The sequence below is a fragment of the Rhinatrema bivittatum genome, chromosome 8, assembly GCF_901001135.1.
Source record: "Rhinatrema bivittatum chromosome 8, aRhiBiv1.1, whole genome shotgun sequence".
Classification (NCBI taxonomy): domain Eukaryota; kingdom Metazoa; phylum Chordata; class Amphibia; order Gymnophiona; family Rhinatrematidae; genus Rhinatrema; species Rhinatrema bivittatum.
In genome coordinates this window covers 226539745-226558032 of record NC_042622.1, presented here as the reverse complement: position 1 = coordinate 226558032, position 18288 = coordinate 226539745, and the positions used below count along the sequence as shown (strand labels likewise).

Below are 18288 nucleotides of genomic sequence, written 5' to 3'. Positions count from 1 at the left end.
GTGATATACAGTCACATTTAAACAAACGGGAACAATTTTGGATTTTTATTTTGGGCACTGTTTCCGCTTTGGGACTGAATGAAATGTTAGATTGGTATTTATTGATCTGATTTTTTTTTTTTTTTTTTATAAATGAAATTAATATCATTAATTACAGAAATAAAATGAAAATAAATCATTCATATATTTAGTATATAATACTTCAATACTATTCGCCACTTTTTTAAAGGAAACCTTCTTTTATTTCCATATTATGAATTCTAAATATTTTTAAGACTGTCAAATAAATACTTATATTTGAAATAAACCTTTAATCAGAGAAATAGAGAGGCTGTATTTTTTAAGGACTTGAAAATCTGGAGATTCAATATACCAATTATAACAAAACGGAAACTCCAAAAATTTCCTGAGCCAACTATCTATACTTCATGCCTATCTTGTCACACACTTATCTAAGTAACAATTGTAGGAGAGGATTCTGCAATAGGTGTTTCTAATGCAGTTAAACTAAGTTGCTGTGCATCAATAAATTGTTGTAATTGATTAACTTGATGAAATACATATATTTGTTCTCCTTTCTTTAACTCACATCTGCATGGAAAATGCAATAAGAATACAAATCCCAATGAGACAATTTGTTGACGCAAAGCAAGAAATTCCTTACGTCTACTTCTAGTTATTGGTGCCAAATCAGGATATAATTTTACCACCTGGCCGTGGAAGCTAGTTGGAAATTTTTTAAAGTATTGTTTCATAACCTTACTTACTTCTTGAGTAGTAAGAAAGGTTACTATTAATGTATTTCTATGTACCACATCTAACGTAGAATCTTCCAGGAAATTGGTCAAATTTGCAGGGACCTGTGTCCTCTGAGTAAGAAAATAACAGGTGTTAATTTGAGGAATATCTTCCTCACTATAGGATAATTTTTCTCTGAAAAATCTTTTCAAAGATATATAAGGTAATTCCCCCAATACCTGTGGAAAATTGGTTATTCTTACGTTAAGATGCCTCATTCTATTTTCTAACATTTCCAGCCGTCTAGCACTGGCCATTTGGTCTTTGATCAAACAAACATTGACCTATTGCAATGATTTCAAATCTTTCTCAGTTTCCGTTAGCCTACGTATTGTCTCATTGTTTTGAGTCTGCACAGTCAATAGTTTCCCTTGAAACTCTGTTGTTACGTTATCCATTTTCTTCTCCATTCGAGACATTGCACTGCTTAAACCATTCACAGCTTCTAATATCCTATCAAGAGTTACCTGACCAAGCTCAGATGTAGTCTGCAGCAGGTTTCCACCATTAGAGGGCAAGGGTTCCCCCTGATCTGTGTCCCTTTCCACCAGGGCTTGCAGAACATCACCATTGCTCTCGCTGCGCTGGGCTGGAGGTGGGCGGCTGTCTGGGCTGAGGGAAGCTTCTTCCAGGGGAGTACCCGAATCTCCATTTCCCGTACCCCCAACGGAGTCCTCAGCTCCTCGCTCTTCAAGTTGGATCAGAAATTTATTGATTTCCAGCTGAGTGAGGGCAGAGGATGGGGGTGTCGAGGGAAACACCCGAATCTTGCCCTTCCTTTTTGCTGGCATTTCAAGTTTTGTAGCTAAATAGTCCTTAAACCCGGTAAGTAAATAAGGCAATATTCAATAATAGCAAATCTGACTGACGAGAATAGCTGCTCAAACTGCTCAAACTAAGTCAAACAAAGTCAAACAAAGTCAAACAAAGTCGCGCGCGCCCCTTGGGTGCGCGCGATGCGCCGGCGGCAGCAACGCACCGCAGGAGTGAGCCTTTTAAGATGTTTAGTTGGCGCCTCCCTCTGACGTCAGGCTCGGCGTTCGGGGCTGGTGCCGAAGCAGGAAAATGCAAGGCAGATTCAGGCAGTCTATAATCAGGTAATCTCGCCGACAACCTCTGATTTTTTTTTTTAAAAGATTTTTTAAAAGCCTTTTCCGTAGATATGTTTCGTTCATGACGTCTCATTCGTTTCCCTTTTTCTATCGCATCTTCTCATTTTTTTCAGTGACTTTTGAAGCAAGTTTGAAGGATCTTAACAATCTATTGAGACTGAATTTTGACATGTGAGACTCAATGATTTTGCAATTGAACCCCTGAGGCAGTCTGACAAACATGGCACCATGTTGGGGTTTATCTGCAACATTCAGCTAAGTGCTTTTTCAATGTGTGACTGAGTAATTTTCAATAAGGATGCCAACATTTTTTGTTCCCAGGTGATTTATATTGGAGAAATTACTTACCTGATAATTTCATTTTCTTTAGTGTAGACAGGTGGACTCAGGACCAATGGGTTATGTGCTCCCTTGCTAGCAGATGGAGACTGAGTCAGGTTTCAAAGCTGATGTCACCCTAGATATACCCCTGCAGTGACCTCAGCCCTCCAGTATTCTCTTCAAAAGTCACTGTGGACATACTATTGAAGAACTTAATTAGAATATGGATACAACTTAATAACTTGATTAAGAACTGGAGATCGCAACTGTACTCAACCAAACCTTAGCACTGAATCCCAGCAAATCTATAGATACCCTAACACTAGGGATAGGGCAACGGCTTACCCGTAACTTCATGGAATCGAGATTCCCTTCATGGGTGATTCCTTGGCACTGTTCATGGGCAGCCGTGGGCGGGATGCTGAGTCCATCTGTCTACGCTAAGGAAAACAAAATTATCAGGTAAGTAATTTCTCCATTTCCTAGCGTGTAGATTGGACGCAGGACCAATGGGATATACAAAAGCTACTCCCGAACGGGGCAGGAGACTGCCTGCAGTCCGGTTAGCACCACCCTCGCAAAGGCTGTGTCCTCTCGGGCCTGGACTTCCAGGCAATAGAACCTGGAGAAGGTGTGTAAGGAAGACCACATCGCTGCTCAACAGTTGACAGGAGACAGTAGCTTAGCTTCCACCCATGATATGGCCTGGGCCCTAGTGGAATAAGCTTTGACTTAAAGGGGTAAAGGCTTCCCTGCCTCCACATAAGCTCCCATGTTCTCTTCCTTGATCCAGCGAGCTATGGTAGGTCACGAAGCTGCTTCGCCTTGTTTTATTCCCCTGTGAAGGACAAACAAGTGGTCTGTCTTGCGCACCGGTTCTGAACGCTCCAGATACCGCACTAAAAGTCTACTGACGTTTAAATGGCGTAGGAGGCAGTATTCTTCAGTGTCCTTGCATCTATCCGGGGATGGTAAGGAAATGGACTGGTTCAGGTGAAATTTTGAGATTGCCTTTGGTAAGGAGGCTTGGTGCGAAGCTGTACTGTTCTCGACACGACAGTGCTTGTAGTTCAGAGATGCGACGAGCTCAGCATATTGCCACCAAGAATACAGTCTTTAGTGTTAACAAATATAGTGACAGACTGCGTTGTAGTCTAAAGGAAAGCCCTGCTAGAAAGTCCAATACTACATTGAGGTTCCATAGGGGGACTGGCCACTTTAAGGATGGTTGGAAGTGTTTAACCCCTTTTAGGAAGTGGACCAAATCTGGATGTGTCGACAGATGGGTTCTGTTCACCTCAGCCCTGAAGCAGGAGAGGGCCGCCACCTGGACCTTCAAGAAGCTGAGGGACAATCCTTTGTTCAAGCCATCCTGTAAAAATTCCAGAATCAGGAGGATCTTGGTCGTTCGTGGAGGTACCCCGTGATCTTCGCACCAGGCCTCAAATATTCTCCAGACCCGTATGTATGCCAGGGACATTGAGAACTTCCGCGTGCGGAGCAAGGTGGCGATTACGGCCACCGAATATCCACACTTCGTCAGGCGAGCCCTCTCAAGGGCCAGACTGTAAGACAGAATCAAGCTGGGTCCTCGTGAAGAAATGGATCTTGCTGGAGAAGGTCCCCAAGAAGCCTCCGCATGTCCGTGTACCATGGGCATCTGGACTAATCCAGGGCCACCAAAAGGACTAATCCTCTGTGGTGTTCGATCTTGTGGATGACCTTTCCCAGTAGAGGCCACGGAGGGAGGGCATACAGTAAGTCCTCCTCCGGCCAGGTCTGAACGAGGGGTTGATCCCTTGGGAGCGCTGATCTCATCTGCGACTGAAGAATCGGGGGACCTTCGCACTGTGAGATGTCACCAGTAGGTTGATGGACGGGAAGACTCAGCGATCTACTTGAAGCTGGAAGGGTCTGGTCGACAACATCCATTCCCCTGGGTCCAGACTCTCCCTGCTGAGAAAGTCTGCTCTGACGTAGTCTTTTCCCATGATGTGGGTGGCAGAGATCCCTTGTAGGTTTGATTATGCACTTTCCATAAGGGGGTCTATCTCGAGAGACACCTGGTGGCTTTTGGTTCCTTCTTGGCGGTTGATGTAGGCTACCGTTGTTGCATTGACTGTCATTTCACGGACTGCCTGACCCTGGAGCATGTGGCTGAAATGCAGGCATGCTAATCTGACCACTAGCGCTTCCAGGCGGTTTGTGTTCCAGCACGCCTCTTCCTCGGTCCATCGCCCCTGGGTTGTCAATTCCTGACAGTGAGCTCCCCACCCTCGTGAGGGTGATCCAGTTCAGTGGGGACAGGCTTAGGGTGAACTTCCTGCAGCGACCACTGGAGCGGAGATCATACTTCCGATGGTAGGTGGAGGTGAATATGGAAGTCTTGAAACAGTGGGTTCCAATGTGACACCAGGCAGCGCTGAAGTGACCTCATGTGAGCTCTCGCCCACGGTACTACCTCTAGGGTTGATGCCATGAGACCAAGGACCTGGAAGTAGCTCCACACCCTGGGGCGCACTGTGTTAGTCAACCGATGCACTTGGTATACAGCTTCCTTATCCTCTAGGGGCGGAGGAAGACCTTGTCCTGCTTGGTGTCGAACCAGATTCCCAGATACTCCAAGGACTGGGAGGGCTTGAGGCTGCTATTGTCCATGTTCGCGACCCAACCAAGTTCCTGCAGGAGGGGCCTGACCCTGCTGGTCACCTGGAGGCTCTCTTTCAACGACTTTGCCCGGATCAGCCAGTCGTCCAAGTAAGGGTGCACCAGGATCCCTTCTTTCCTCAGTGCCGCCTCCACGACCACCATAATTTTGGAGAATGTCCTGGGAACGGTTGTCAGGCCAAAGGGCAACGCCCGGAACTCGTAATGGCGGCCCAGTACCACAAAGCGTAGGAAACACTGGTATCCTTGATAGATTGGAATATAAAGGTAGACCTCCGAAAGGTCCAGGGAGGTTAAGAACTCTCCCGGTTGCATAGCCATTATGACGGAGCGAAGAGTTTCCATGTGGAAGTGAATTATCTGCAGATGACGGTTGATGCTCTTGAGATCCAGGATGGGTCAGAATGAACCCTCTTTTCTTGGGTACGATGAAATAGATGGAATAGCTCCCCGTATTTACTTGGGGTGTAGGTACCGGGGTTATAGCCCTCAGACTGAGGAGCCTTATCAGTGTGGATTCCACTGCCAGTTTTATATGCTGGGAGTGGCAAGGAGACATCATGAACCTGTCCCGAGGGATGCTGTGAAATTCCAGAGCGTATCCTTCTATATGATGTCCAGTAACCATTTGTCTGACATGATCTCGACCCACCGCTGATAGAAGAGGAATAGTTGGCCCCTATCTCCTCGTCCCATGGATGGATCGGCCAAACTTCATTGGGGAGTTTGGGTCGAACTTGAACCAGCACCTGTTCCGCTTTTTGGTTGTCGGTTCCGGCATTAGGAAATAGCAAGAGACCTTCCGTAGAGACACCAGGATGGGGCGATTCTTTGGTTCTGACACAGGTTCCGTGTCCAGAACTCCCAGAGTCATCAGGGTCTGGGAGACTAGGGCCAATAATTCATCGCTGTGGAAAATCGAAGCATGGTCCAGTATGGCTCCAGGCCTGGAGGGATTTACCTGTCCTCCAATGAATCTGCATCCCCATAGTCGTCCATGGTGTCTGGGTCCCTGTCAGGGATACCCTTGGTGAGGTGAGGCGAGGCATGTCCCGAGGCATGCTGACAGGGCTGGGAGGGAGAGGCCTTCCCAGCTGGGGCTCGGCCTGGGCAGGGGTAGGAGCTGACCACGCCTGAACAAAGGCTTGTAAGGCCCTGAAAGAATTCCAGCCAAGAAAAGGAGTGTCGCTTGAGCTTCTTTGTTGTCGGGGCCATAATACTCTTATCTTGTGCATTCAGCCACCTAGTGCCTCTCGAGTGTGTACAGACTCGCCCCAGCATGTGTAAATCTACGCGGCTGGTTGAGCGTGTAGTTATGTGCACAGCTCGTACGCGTGCACAGCTCGTACGCGTGTTAGGCATACAAAGGACCGGCCTGCACCACGTGTACCTTCGGGGAAAATGGCACTGCACCAAACCACGCGCAAGATGGTACCACTGCAGCCAGCCACATGGGGTGACCACCTAGCCTGAAGCGGGGCCTAGCCCAACGGGAGCCGCTCAACCTGCTCGGAAAACCCCCTTCCCCTAACAGGATCGGGAATGACGTCCGTACAGTATGCTGAGCAAGACGACTGGAGGAAAGACTTACCGAAGCCCTTCCACTTCTCTGGATAGAAGTTCTTCACTACTTACCGGGGCTCAGCACTTACTTGCTGAGTACAGAGATGGTCTATGATTGCGGGGGGAAGAGGGCTTAGGCAGTCACCGCCGCGTTCGGCTTCCTGTACCCGCTGCCTTTCAGCTGCTTCAGCAACAAAGTCTATGCCAGGAACTGGCTACTGGACCAAGGCTCACCTCTGAAGGATCTCAGAAATCGCCTCAGGAATTCTCAACTAGGGGAAGGACCCTTAGGTATCACTGCAGGAGAGCGGGGCATGATCTTTCTCCGATTTGAGGTAGAAATTTAAAGGCAACCTTTTTCTCTTCTAAAGAGTACTGTGTTCCCGACAGGGAAAACACAATCCACTTCTTGCATAATATTGATGAAATTTTTCTGGGGTAATTCCACTTTTGTTACCATTTTGAATGGAGCAGGAGAAACTGGGGACTGCTTCTGCCCCATAGAGAAATTTTCTACTACGCGGTAAGAGGATCCAGGGGCTGGGGGGACACGGGAGTATTATTTTACATTTTTTGCAGCAGAAAACTGGTAGCCCCTATTTTTTTTTTTTAACATAATGGAACAAAACAATTTTTCATTCATTTTAAAAAACAAATTAAAGCAAAGCTGAAAATTTCATTAATTTCTCAATTCATTTCAAAGAAATGCACAACTTTTGGCTACAGAACAGCATTCTTAAATGCATTAAAAAAAACAAACAATAAAAAACCCCCCACCCATAATTCTTTTGGGACAAAACCTTATTGGTAGGAAGAGGGAAGTGTGATTAAAAATCTGATTTCTTCAGGTACTCTCCAGCAGAAAGTGAACTATGCAAATGGAAAGGAGGAGCTAGGACTGGGTCTCATCTCTTTAAACGTCTGGCTCATGGGATTTCCTCTCTTCATGTCTTGCCAACTATAATTACTGTTTCCTCCAGCTCAACTGGAATCTGCCCCCAGCAGAGAATCTGCATTTAGGGGCCTTTATCTGCAGCTGACAGTTCCCCCCCCTCTCTGGTCAAGGCCACCTACTGCAGCGACAGTTGTTGGGCTGGGCTGCACATGCCAGGTCTCCCCTCTGACCAGTTGTACTGCTCAAGTGATGGCTCACCCCCCCCTACCCCCTTTCTAGGGGCTTTTGCATCGTGTTGTGAGCAGGAAGATGTGCTGCTTAAGATCATCTTTGGTGACTCACATCCCATTGCCCTCCGCCAACTCCTGTACAAACCATAATCTTGCACAAGGAATTTTAATATATGGCAAGGAACAAAAGGTGGAACTTAAATACAATATTCAAGAGCTTTTCCTCTCCTGGTTGCAGATTTTATTTTGTACTGAAGGGAAAATCTCTGTTGCACTGTGGAAAAAATTAAATTCGCAGGTGGATGCTTTCTCCAACTGCTTAGGGTAATGGAGACAAAGCCTAGCTGAGAACATCATCGGAGCAGTCACACATGGGCTTCCTGACAACCTCAGTGTTACAGCAACTTATTACCAGAGGCAACATGCACAGGGTCTTTAGTGTTAGAAAGACATGGGTTTCCTACTTGTTAACGGGATTTTTAATTCCCTGTCCCTCAGAGCCAAGACCGTCGCCTTCCTTCCAACCCATCTTCATCAGCATCTGGTATCCAAGGTTCTCCACAGTCAGCTTGAATTCCTTGTACTCTGAGTAGTCTGGCTCTCGACCCTCCTGCAGTGGGAGAATGCAGCATAAAAGATGGTTACTCCATAGATCCTAGAGAGAAGGTAATTGCTACCCCAATTCCAGGTTTCCCTCAAAAGGAGAGAAACTCTCAGGGGTGGATTAGGGGCTACTCACTGGTCAACTTTAGAGTAATAATGGACCAGCCCCTAGCAGGAAGGGGGAGGGGGAAGGTCAAGCAGTCTCCTACCATTTTGGCCACAGTGCTGTCTAGGGGAAATGAGCGGGCATGGAAACAAAGGAATAAAACTCCATGAAGATCCTGAAAAGGTGCACTTCAGATTGCCCACTCACAATGGCAGCCGTTACAGACAGCTGGACTGCTCGGTACCCAACATATCTAGTGAGTGTGGAACTGGGGTGGGTTATTCATGTAGGAATGCCTGAAGCAGAAAACAAGAAAAACAACAGCAACAAAAAACAGCTAACTAAAAGTACAAACTGGCTCTCTTGGTTTTTGTGTTAAAAGTGCTGACAAAGGGATACAGCTTGAGTTACTGTATAAGAAGTGTGTTGTGGATGTAAGAGCATCACGCCATGGTGGAGGAGCATCACATTTCCTCATCTTATCAGCACAGAGAAATGGACAATGGGCAAGTGAGAATGAATATTATTCAAAGCACAGCTTTCAATGAGCCTGGTGCAAAGGCTCCAGTGCAGGATGTGCCGTGCTGGTGCAGCACAGGACCTGAATGTGGGGGCACACATACCTTCAGGGCCTTGAAGGTCTCCATGAACTTGTCTAGCTCATCGGGTGGCAGGAAGTCACCAATGAAATGCTTTCCGCGTCCCATTTCAGTCAGCTGTTCCGCCCATTCTGGAAGGCACACAAAGAGAATGTAAGGGCTCTTCTCTAACAATGGAGCAGCCCTTCCCTTCCCTCCCCCCAACCTCAGGCTACTCTGCTTTGAAATCTTTGAACACAGAACAGTTATGAAAAAAGATTAGGAGGAAGACGAGGGAAGGGTTAACAACCTTTCAGGCCCATACAAAGATTTGATTTTGTGAGAACCAGGGGCCATGCACTAGCCCTATGAAGGGGGAGTGTACGTTAGAAAATACTGTTTTTCACAAAATGATGAGCCTGTGGGACAGTCCGACAGAAGACATGAATCAAAACACAGATGGCGCCTACATTCAAAATGGAAACCCACAAATTCTTCAAAATGGCAGAATGTGCTTGTCCACTGAGACTCCAAAAGGATATAAGCAGCCAGTGCCAGGGTGAAAAGCATGGAAAAAGTGTTCAGACATAAGTGCCATGCTGGGTCAGACCTGGGTGGGAGAAATCACTGAAGCCAGCATTCTGTCTCCGACCGTGGCTAATCCATATGTCTACGAAGAGCCTAGGAGATCCCAACAAGTAGATCCATTTCTTGCTCCCACTCCCAGGGATAAGCGGTGACTTTTCCCAACTAAAAACTGTTTAAGGACTTTTCTTTCAGGAACTTGTCCAAACCCTTTTTAAGCTCCACTATGCTAGATGCCTTGGCCACATTCTCCAGCAACAAATTTCATAGATTAATTTGCATCATGAAAAAAAAACCCAAAAACTACTTTTCCAAAGATATTTTAATTCTGCTACCTGTTAGTTTCATGGCGTGTCCCCTAGTCCTTGTACTATCTGAAAAAGTAAATAACTGGTCCATATATCTCTTACTCCTCACCCATGGCTTTTTTTTTTTTTTAATCTTCCATATTCCCTCTCAGCTATCTTCTCCAGACTAAAGAGAGCCCTAACCTGTTCAGCCTTTCCTCATAAGAAGTCCTTCCTTCCCTTTTGTCATTTTTGTTGCCCTTCTCTGTACCTTTTCTAATTCCGCTATATCTTTTTTGAGATGGGGATGACCAGAATTGAATGCGGTTGCACCATAGATCTGTACAGAAGTATTATGATATTCTCAGTTTTGTTCTCCATTCCTTTCTGAATAATAAACTAACATTCTATTTACTTTTTTGACCACCTCCTCACAATGAGCAGATGATATGCAGCAGCAATCAAAAAAGAGATAGAAATGTTAACATGCTGTGGCGACCTGTAAGTGGAGCACACTGTGATGATCATCAAGTGAAGGAATAAGACCACGGAATGCATGGAACCCCTGATGCCGTGTTCACGAATCACAGATCTGTACTGGGAGTTGGAGGATACGTTCTTTCATGAAAAAAAGAACAAGTTTTTAATTACACAAAAAGCAAGTTTGCTTACCATAAATGGTGTTTTACATAAATAGCAAGATGAATTAGCCATTACATGTAGGTGATGTCACCCGGTCGCACTGAACGGACTCGTTTCTCCTTGCTAGTAGAGCTTTGAGTTCTACTAAGCATGTGAGGAATTACCCTGTGGGTGTTGTGTCATGAGCCTCCTCAGTCAATATCTGAGCTAAATCTAGCTATAAAGTCAACTTTCTAGGGAGGAGGGAGAATATTCCTTGGCTCATTCATCCTACTATTTAGGGAAAACACCATTTATGGCATGCAAACAATTTTTTCCATCGATAAGCAGGCTGAATTAATCATTACATGTGGGGAGTCCCAAGCTGAGGGCTGCAGCACAGCATTTACTTAGTAAACAATCCAGCCCTCAACCGTGAAGAGTAGACTACAGTGAGAGTGGATACTTCTTGAAGATGAGCAAGAGAAGAAGCCATGGTTTTCACTTGAGTCTTCACAGAGTTGATGACTTGCAATCCTGCTAAGATGTAGCAGTGGTGAATGTACTTGGCCAACCAGTTAGACAAAGTATGTTTGGTGACCACTACTCCTAACCTGTGTAGTCTTATGAGACGAACAGGAGATTTTATGATGTGGCAGAGTTCATTTCTTGTAATATGCTAAGGCTCTTTTGCAGTCCTTCATGCACATAGGGCCTTGGAAAGCGATAGGCAGTACAATGGATTGATTGATATGAAAAATTGAAACTTTGGGTGGGTACAGAGAATCATACTGTTGGGGAAAAATTGAATATGCACAGGCTAGTGGATGAGAGTTTGGAGTTCACTGACTCTTCTAGCTGAAGTCACTCAGACGAGGAATACCACCTTCCATGTCAAGTACTTTAGAGAAGCTGACTTCGGTGGCTCAAAGGGAGATTTCATTATTTGGGAAAGGGCCACATTCAGACCCCACAAAATAAGTATTTTTTATACTGGGGACTTGACATGAGATAGACCTTTCATGAAATGATATATTAGCGGATAAGTAAAGATTGGTTTGCCATTCAGTTGAGTATGGTAAGCCGCTATAGCATTCATACCGAAGAGGTGGCGAGACCTGAGAAAGGTGGAGCAAATATTTTAGCAGATGCTTAGATTCACAAGAAAATGGGTCCAAATTGTTCTGTTATCACCATTTGGAGTACCTATTCCATCTGAAGACTTTTCTTCTAGTTGAAGGCTTTCTAGATGAGAATATTATGTCCACAATCTCTGTAGATAAGTGGGGATCTGCAATCACTGAGCACTGAACATCCAAGCTGTGAGGAAGAGGGTTGAAAGGTGGGGGATGAGTTAACACAGGGTCTGTTCCAAGATGTATGGGAGGACTGATGGAAAGTTGTATGAGATATGCATACCAGATCTGCCTGGGCCATGATGGGGAGATGAGGATTAGCTGAGAACAGCCTTAAACAACCTTCTATACTGGTGATAAGAAACGCTGGAAAAGCACACATGAGGTTTTGTCCCTAATCAAGTTGGAAAGCATCCTGAGCCAGCCTGAGATCACTTGGTAGAATTGAGAAAAATTGATTTAATTTTGTTTTCTGTTGTGATATGAATAGGTCCATCCATGGCAGACCCCAGAAGCTGAACAGTTTGTCAACCACTGATTGCTGTAGAGACCACTCATGTGGTCGAAAACGTCTGCTGAGTCGATCTGCCAGCGTGTTGAAGATGCCCAGCAGATAGTTGGCCAGAGGACAGCTCGATTTCCTTCTGCCCAATTCCAGATTTTTAAGGCTTCCTGGCAGAGGCCATGATCCCATTCCTCCTTGCTCACTGATGTAAAACATGGCAACTTGGTTGTCTGTTTGAATCAGGAAGCGCTTTCCCTGAAAGATGCGCAAATGCCAATTGCGTTCATCTCCAGGAGAGTGATTTGACAACAGCTCTCCTGAAGAAACCAGATGTCCTGAGTGTGAACAGTTTCAGTTTGTGCCCCCCATGGTGGTAGCATCTGTAGCCAGTACCACTTGATAGGGGAGCTAGCAAAGAGGGGATCCTTTCTGGAAAACTTGGAGGTACAACTACCACTGCAACTCTTATTTCATTTCCAATGTAATTTGAGCCGGAGATGAGAGCAATTGAGTTAGTTGAACCACTGGATATGTACTCTACTGGAGGTAGCAGATATGAAGGCGGGTCAGCAGAATCATATAGATAGCAGCTGCCATGTTACAGAGGACCACGAGGAGTCTTCTGGCTGTTGAGTGTGGACAGTAGCTTGCAGATGAGCGATGTCACAGTGTTTGCTCAGTCAGGAGGCAGGAAAGTTCTTTCCTGCAGTGAATCTAATCAAGCCCTGATGAACTTGAGTCTCTGAATGAGTTCCAGGCTTGATTTCTTGAAGTTTAGTAGAAAATCCAAGTAATGCATAAAAACAAATCATTGTGTGCAAAGAATGGAGCATTTTCTCTCAGGAGTTGGCTGTGATTAGCCAATTGTCCAGGTAAAGGAAGATTTTTATTCCCTGGCAAAGCAGATGAGCCGCTACTATCTTGAGGCATTTTGTAAAGACCCTCAAGGCTGACGACATGCCAAAAGAGAGTACTTTGTACTAGTAATGGAAAGAATCCACCTGGAAGTGGAGGTAACAACGCAAATGGTGAATGGGTATGTGAGCATATACATCCTTTAGAATAGGGGCACACATCCATTTGTCCTTCTGTATGAAAGGGAGAATCATGCTGAGGGAATTCATTTTGAATATCTCTGAGGGTATGTTTTTTCAGACATCAAGTTCAGAATGGGGATAAGTAAATATTGGAACAGAAAACCCGCACCTACTTAGGCACTAGGATTGGTTCTTTCACTTGTTGATGGAGAAGTGACTTCCAGATGAAGCTGCAGCAGATGAAATGGATCCAAATGGTGCACTGAACAATGAGGAAGGGATGGTGGTCAGGAGCAACACACTAGTACCCAGACTACACAATTTGGAGGACAGAGGTTCCTTTGTGGTCTGACCACACTTCTCCATGAAAGGTTGGATTCTTCCCCCTACTGGAAGATTGGGAAATGGATTGTTTGGAGAATTTAAAAACTACATCTCACTTTGGGCTGGGCTTCTTTTGTGGCTTTTGGCACATGACATTCCTTTGTTGAGGCCTGGGGAAAAGTGGCTGAGTATCCTGGGCCGAAATGGGCAGCAGATGGTACTATTGAAAAGATCAGTAAGGCCTCCTGCAGAAGTGATGTTTCAACATGGAGGGCTGTTGAGAGAAATTGCACTGCCACATTTTGGTCTTTTGTCTCAGCGACTGACTCCCGAAGCTTTTTGCTGAAAAGATTGCCCCCAAGAATGGGAGATCCACCAGTTTCTCATGAAAGTCCTCACCCAAAGCCATGCCATATATGTCTAGTTCCAATGAAGGCTAATGAGATATGTGAAAAAGAATCAAATGATTTGTAGAAAGATTGGAATAGGTGATGGATATCTTCCTCCACATCCAAAAGTGGCTGGGGATAATAGCTGCTTCAGCTTCTGAATGCAGTTGCGAATATACTGCAACTTGTAGAATAGCAGATGTACAGTATATGTTAACAGAAAGCATTACACTTTGAAATACCTTCTTGCCAAAGTTACCTAGATGTTTGTGGTCTTTTACTGGGGGAGAATTTCAGTGAATTTGTAACTTCTTTGTCTTTCATAGCAGACTCGATCACTACAGACTGGTGAGGCAGTTGAATGACAAAGCCTGGTGATTGTTGAACTCTGTATTTGAGTAGGAGTGCTCGAAAAGGAAAATTGGTTCTTACCTGCTAATTTTCATTCCTGTACTACCACAGATCAGTCCAGACTCCTGGGTTTTGCCTCCCCTCCAGCAGATGAAGACAGAGAAGTTTTAATCGACTCCGTCCTATACCCCTGAGGTGCCACCTGGAGTCTGTCAATATTACACTGAATCCAAGCAGAGAAAAGTAAACTAGTACAACCAAAATTCCCCCCCTCCCCTCGTAGAGCAGAGGGAATGAAAACTGGTAACATGAACGAAAACATGCCCATTCTCCTGCCCTTTGAAGGTGGGCGCACAATATCATAATGCATTGAATAAATCTGCAGAATATGAACATCAACCGGCTGAGTGGACTCTCCATTTCCCCATGGGTGGGACTCTGGACTGATCCGTGCTACTACAGGAACGAAAATTAGCAGGTAAGGACCAATTTTCCTTTCCCTGTACGTATCTGGATCAGTCCAGACTCCTGGTATGTACCAAAGCTTCCCTAACCAAGGTGGGACTGAGAGAGTCCTGCTTGGAGAACACAGGCCCCAAGGAAGCGGGCTCTGGGGCCCGACATCTAGATGGTAATGCCTAGCAAACATGTGCAGAGATTTCCACGTAGCTGCTTGACAAATCTCCTGAGGCGACACCTGCTGACATTCCGCCCATGAAGTCACCTGCGATCTAGTAGAATGAGCCTGGAGACCGACCGGAATTGGATGGCCCTGAGCTAGGTAAGCCGAAGCAATAGCTTCCTTCAGCCAGCGTGCAATGGTGGCCCTTGAAGCCTTTCTGACCCTTCCTGGGACCACTCCATAGGACAAACAGATGGTCCAAAAGACGGAAAGTAGAAAGATCTAGGCCCGCCAAGAATGGGAGCTTCACAGTCTGATTCAAATGAAAAGGACACTACTTTCGGAAGAAAGGAGGGAACCATTCGTAAAGAAACTCCTTCGTTATAAATCCTTAAGAAGGGCTCCCGACAAGATAAGGCCTGTAGCTCTGAAACACGCTGCGCCGATACGATAGCAGCTCGAAAGGCGCATTACAAAGGGCACGGAGAACCAGGTTGAGCTTCCACGAAGGACAGGGGTTCCGAATTGGAGGACACAGATGTTTAACGTCTCACAGAAAATGAACATCTGGATGAGATGCTAGAGCGAGGCCCTGTACCTTTCCCCAAAAACTACCAAGGGCTGCCACCTGAACTCATAGGGAATTGAAGACTAGACCTTTTACTAGACCTGCCTGCAGAAAGGCCAGAACATCCAGAAGAGTAGCCCTGGATGGCTCCACCACGTGGTTCAGGCACCAGTCCTTGAAAATAGCCCAAACTCTGAAGTAGGCTATGGAGGTAGAAGTTTTACGAGACTGCAAAAGTGTAGTAATCACCTCCTTTGAGTAACCCTTATTTCTCAATCTTCGCCTTTCAAAAGCCATGCTGCTAGACAAAAGCGATCTACCTCTATGAAATAAATGGGACCTTGTCGCAGTAGACTCTGGGACGGATGAAATTTCAGCGGGAAGACTACCGCCAGATTGAGAAGGTCTGCAAACCACGGGTGCCTCGGCCACTCTGGTGCAAGTATCACCTTGCCCGAACGAGTCTCGATGCGGCGTAGAACCTTGCCGACCAAAGGCCACGGCGGAAAGACGTACAACAGAATGTCCTTTGGCCCGGGAAGCACCAGAGCGTCTACACCTTTCGCTCCTGTCTCTCTTCGATGACTGAAAAATAGAGGAGCTTTGGCATTGCAATACGTCGCCATCAGGTCCATCGTGGGCCTGGACTATCGGTTGCACAGGAGATTGAAAGTCTTTGAGAGTTCCCACTCTCCCGGATCCAACTGGTGGCGGCTGAGAAAAATCGGCCTGCACATTGTCCACTCCGGCAATGTGAGAGGCTGCTATCCTGTACAGGTGCTGTTCCGCCCAGCTGATTAAAAGTTGAGCCTCCGTCGCCACCGGACGACTAAGTTCCACCCTGACGACTGATGTAAGCCACCGTCGTCGCATTGTCGGAGAGAATCTGCACTAATCTCCCCTCTACTAAGGGAAGGAGGGCCTGTAGCGCCAACCGAACTGCTCTGGTCTCCAACCGATTGATCAACCAAGATGACTCCGACCTTGTCCACTGACCTTGCACTGCCGTTCCTCGACAAACCGCTCCCCACCCGGAGAGGCTGGCATCGGTGGTTACCACTATCCAGGAGGGAATTTCCAAATCCACACCCCGTCGTAAATTGTCTGGACACAGCCACCAAAGAAGGCTGGACCGTGCCGAATCCGTCAGTGGGAGGAGAAGAGGAAACTGTTTGTAGAGTGGATTCCACAGGGAGAACAAGGCTGACTGAAGAGGATATATATGCGCAAAGGCCCAGGGTACCAGTTCAAGAGTGGAAGCCATCGAACCAAAGACCTGCAAATAATCTCAGACCCTGGGATGAAGCAGGACTCCACCTGAGTGAGAAGCTTGGACAATCTTTCCTCGGTAAGGAAAACCTTTCCCAAGATCGTGTCGAACCAAGCACCCAAAAACTCCAAGGACTGGAAGGGAACCAGGTGACTTGTCGGGGTTGACCACCCAACCCAATGAGCTCAACATCTGTAGCACCCTCTGCACAGCTGCCCTGCAAAGGTGTTCTGACTTCGCTCGAATCAGCCAATCGTCCAGATAGGGGTCTACCAAAATTCCCTCCTTTCGCAGGGCCGCTGCCACAACCACCATCACCTTGGTGAAGACTCTGGACGCTGTCGCCAGACCGAACGGTAGCACGCAAAATTGAAAATGATGCCCCAGGATCGCAAACCGCAGATATTTCTCATGATCCGGGCGTATAGGAAAGTGCAAGTAAGCTTCTATCAGATCTAGAGATGCTAGGCATTCCCCTTTGCGTACAGACGCTATCACCGAGCGAAGTGTTTCCATCCGAAAACGAGGTACCTTTAGAGTCCGATCGACTCTCTTTAAGTCTAGGATGGGACGGAAGGTGCCCTCCTTCTTGGGCACCATGAAGTAGATGGAGTAGCGCCCTCGCCTGAGCTCTCCTGCTGGTACCGGAACTCTGGCGCCTAGGTCCTGTAACCGCAGCAGAGTGTCCTGTACCGCCCGGTGTTTTTGGTGGTAACCGCATTCTACTATACTGAGGACCCACAGATCTGAGGTTAAGTTGGTCTACTCTTCTAGAAAGAGGGATAACTTCCCCCCTATTCTTGGGATGGAAGAGTGGACTGGCCTCGCTTCATTGCACTGTCTTGGGACCCCCATGAGATTGTGGGGCTCCATCTCTGGCAGGCCGGTGCCCTCGAAAGGACTGATTCCAAGAAGATTGGCGGCTGGGACCCTGTCAAAAGGTTGAACCTGCGGAACATGAAGTGTGAAACCGGCGATTTCCCTGAAATCTCGCCCGTTGAGGAAAGGATCCTCTCGTCCTGGGTCTATCTTCTGGCAACCTATGGACTTTATTCTCCCCCAGAGATTTTATCGTGTCCTCCAATTGTTGCCCGAAAAACAGCTTACACTTGAAGGGTAAGGAACTCAGTTGAGCCTTAGAGGAAACATCCGCAGCCCAGTGTCTAAGCCAGAGAAGCCTGTGGGCTGACACGGCCAAGACCATAGTCTTGCCAGAAGTCTGCAACAGATCATAAAGCACATCAGCACTGTAAGCTACCGCCGACTCCAGGTGCCCTGTTTGCACCGCCTCACTCGCAGAAAGGGAAGCTGCGGCTTGCAAATCCTGAACCCAGCGGAGACTGGCTCGCAGCACGAAACTGCTGCACTCCTAGGGCCGAAACCTCAAAAATCTTTTTAAGCTGCAACTCCAATTAGCGATCCTGCAAATCCTTCAGGGCAGTGGCTCCTGTTAGCTGAATGGTGGTTTTCTTGGTCACTGCCAAGACCGTGGCATCCACTTTAGGGACCTTAAGGAGGTCCAGCACTTCCTCCAGAAGTGGGTATAACTTGTCCATAGTCCGACTTACCTTTAAACCAAGGTCCGGAGTGTCCCACTCCTTAAACAAAAGATCCGTAACTGACATATGAAACGGAAAAGATTGAGCTGGACCCCTGAGGCTCACCATCACCGGATCCATAGCCCCAAACCAAGAGTCCTCTGGAGGAACCTCAATGCCCA

At 46.7% G+C, this 18288-nt stretch overlaps 1 protein-coding gene across 1 annotated transcript in view; it reads right to left on the bottom strand.

The window, feature by feature from the left end:
- SUGP1 (SURP and G-patch domain containing 1) overlaps positions 1–18288 on the bottom strand; it is a 104452-nt gene that overhangs the window by 16891 nt on the left and 69273 nt on the right. Inside the window, exons 11-12 of the mRNA XM_029613814.1 lie at positions 8919–9025; positions 8051–8196 (exon numbers count right to left, since the gene is read on the bottom strand). Coding sequence (XP_029469674.1) covers positions 8051–8196; positions 8919–9025 — 253 coding nt within the window. The remainder of the gene's footprint in view (positions 1–8050; positions 8197–8918; positions 9026–18288) is intronic.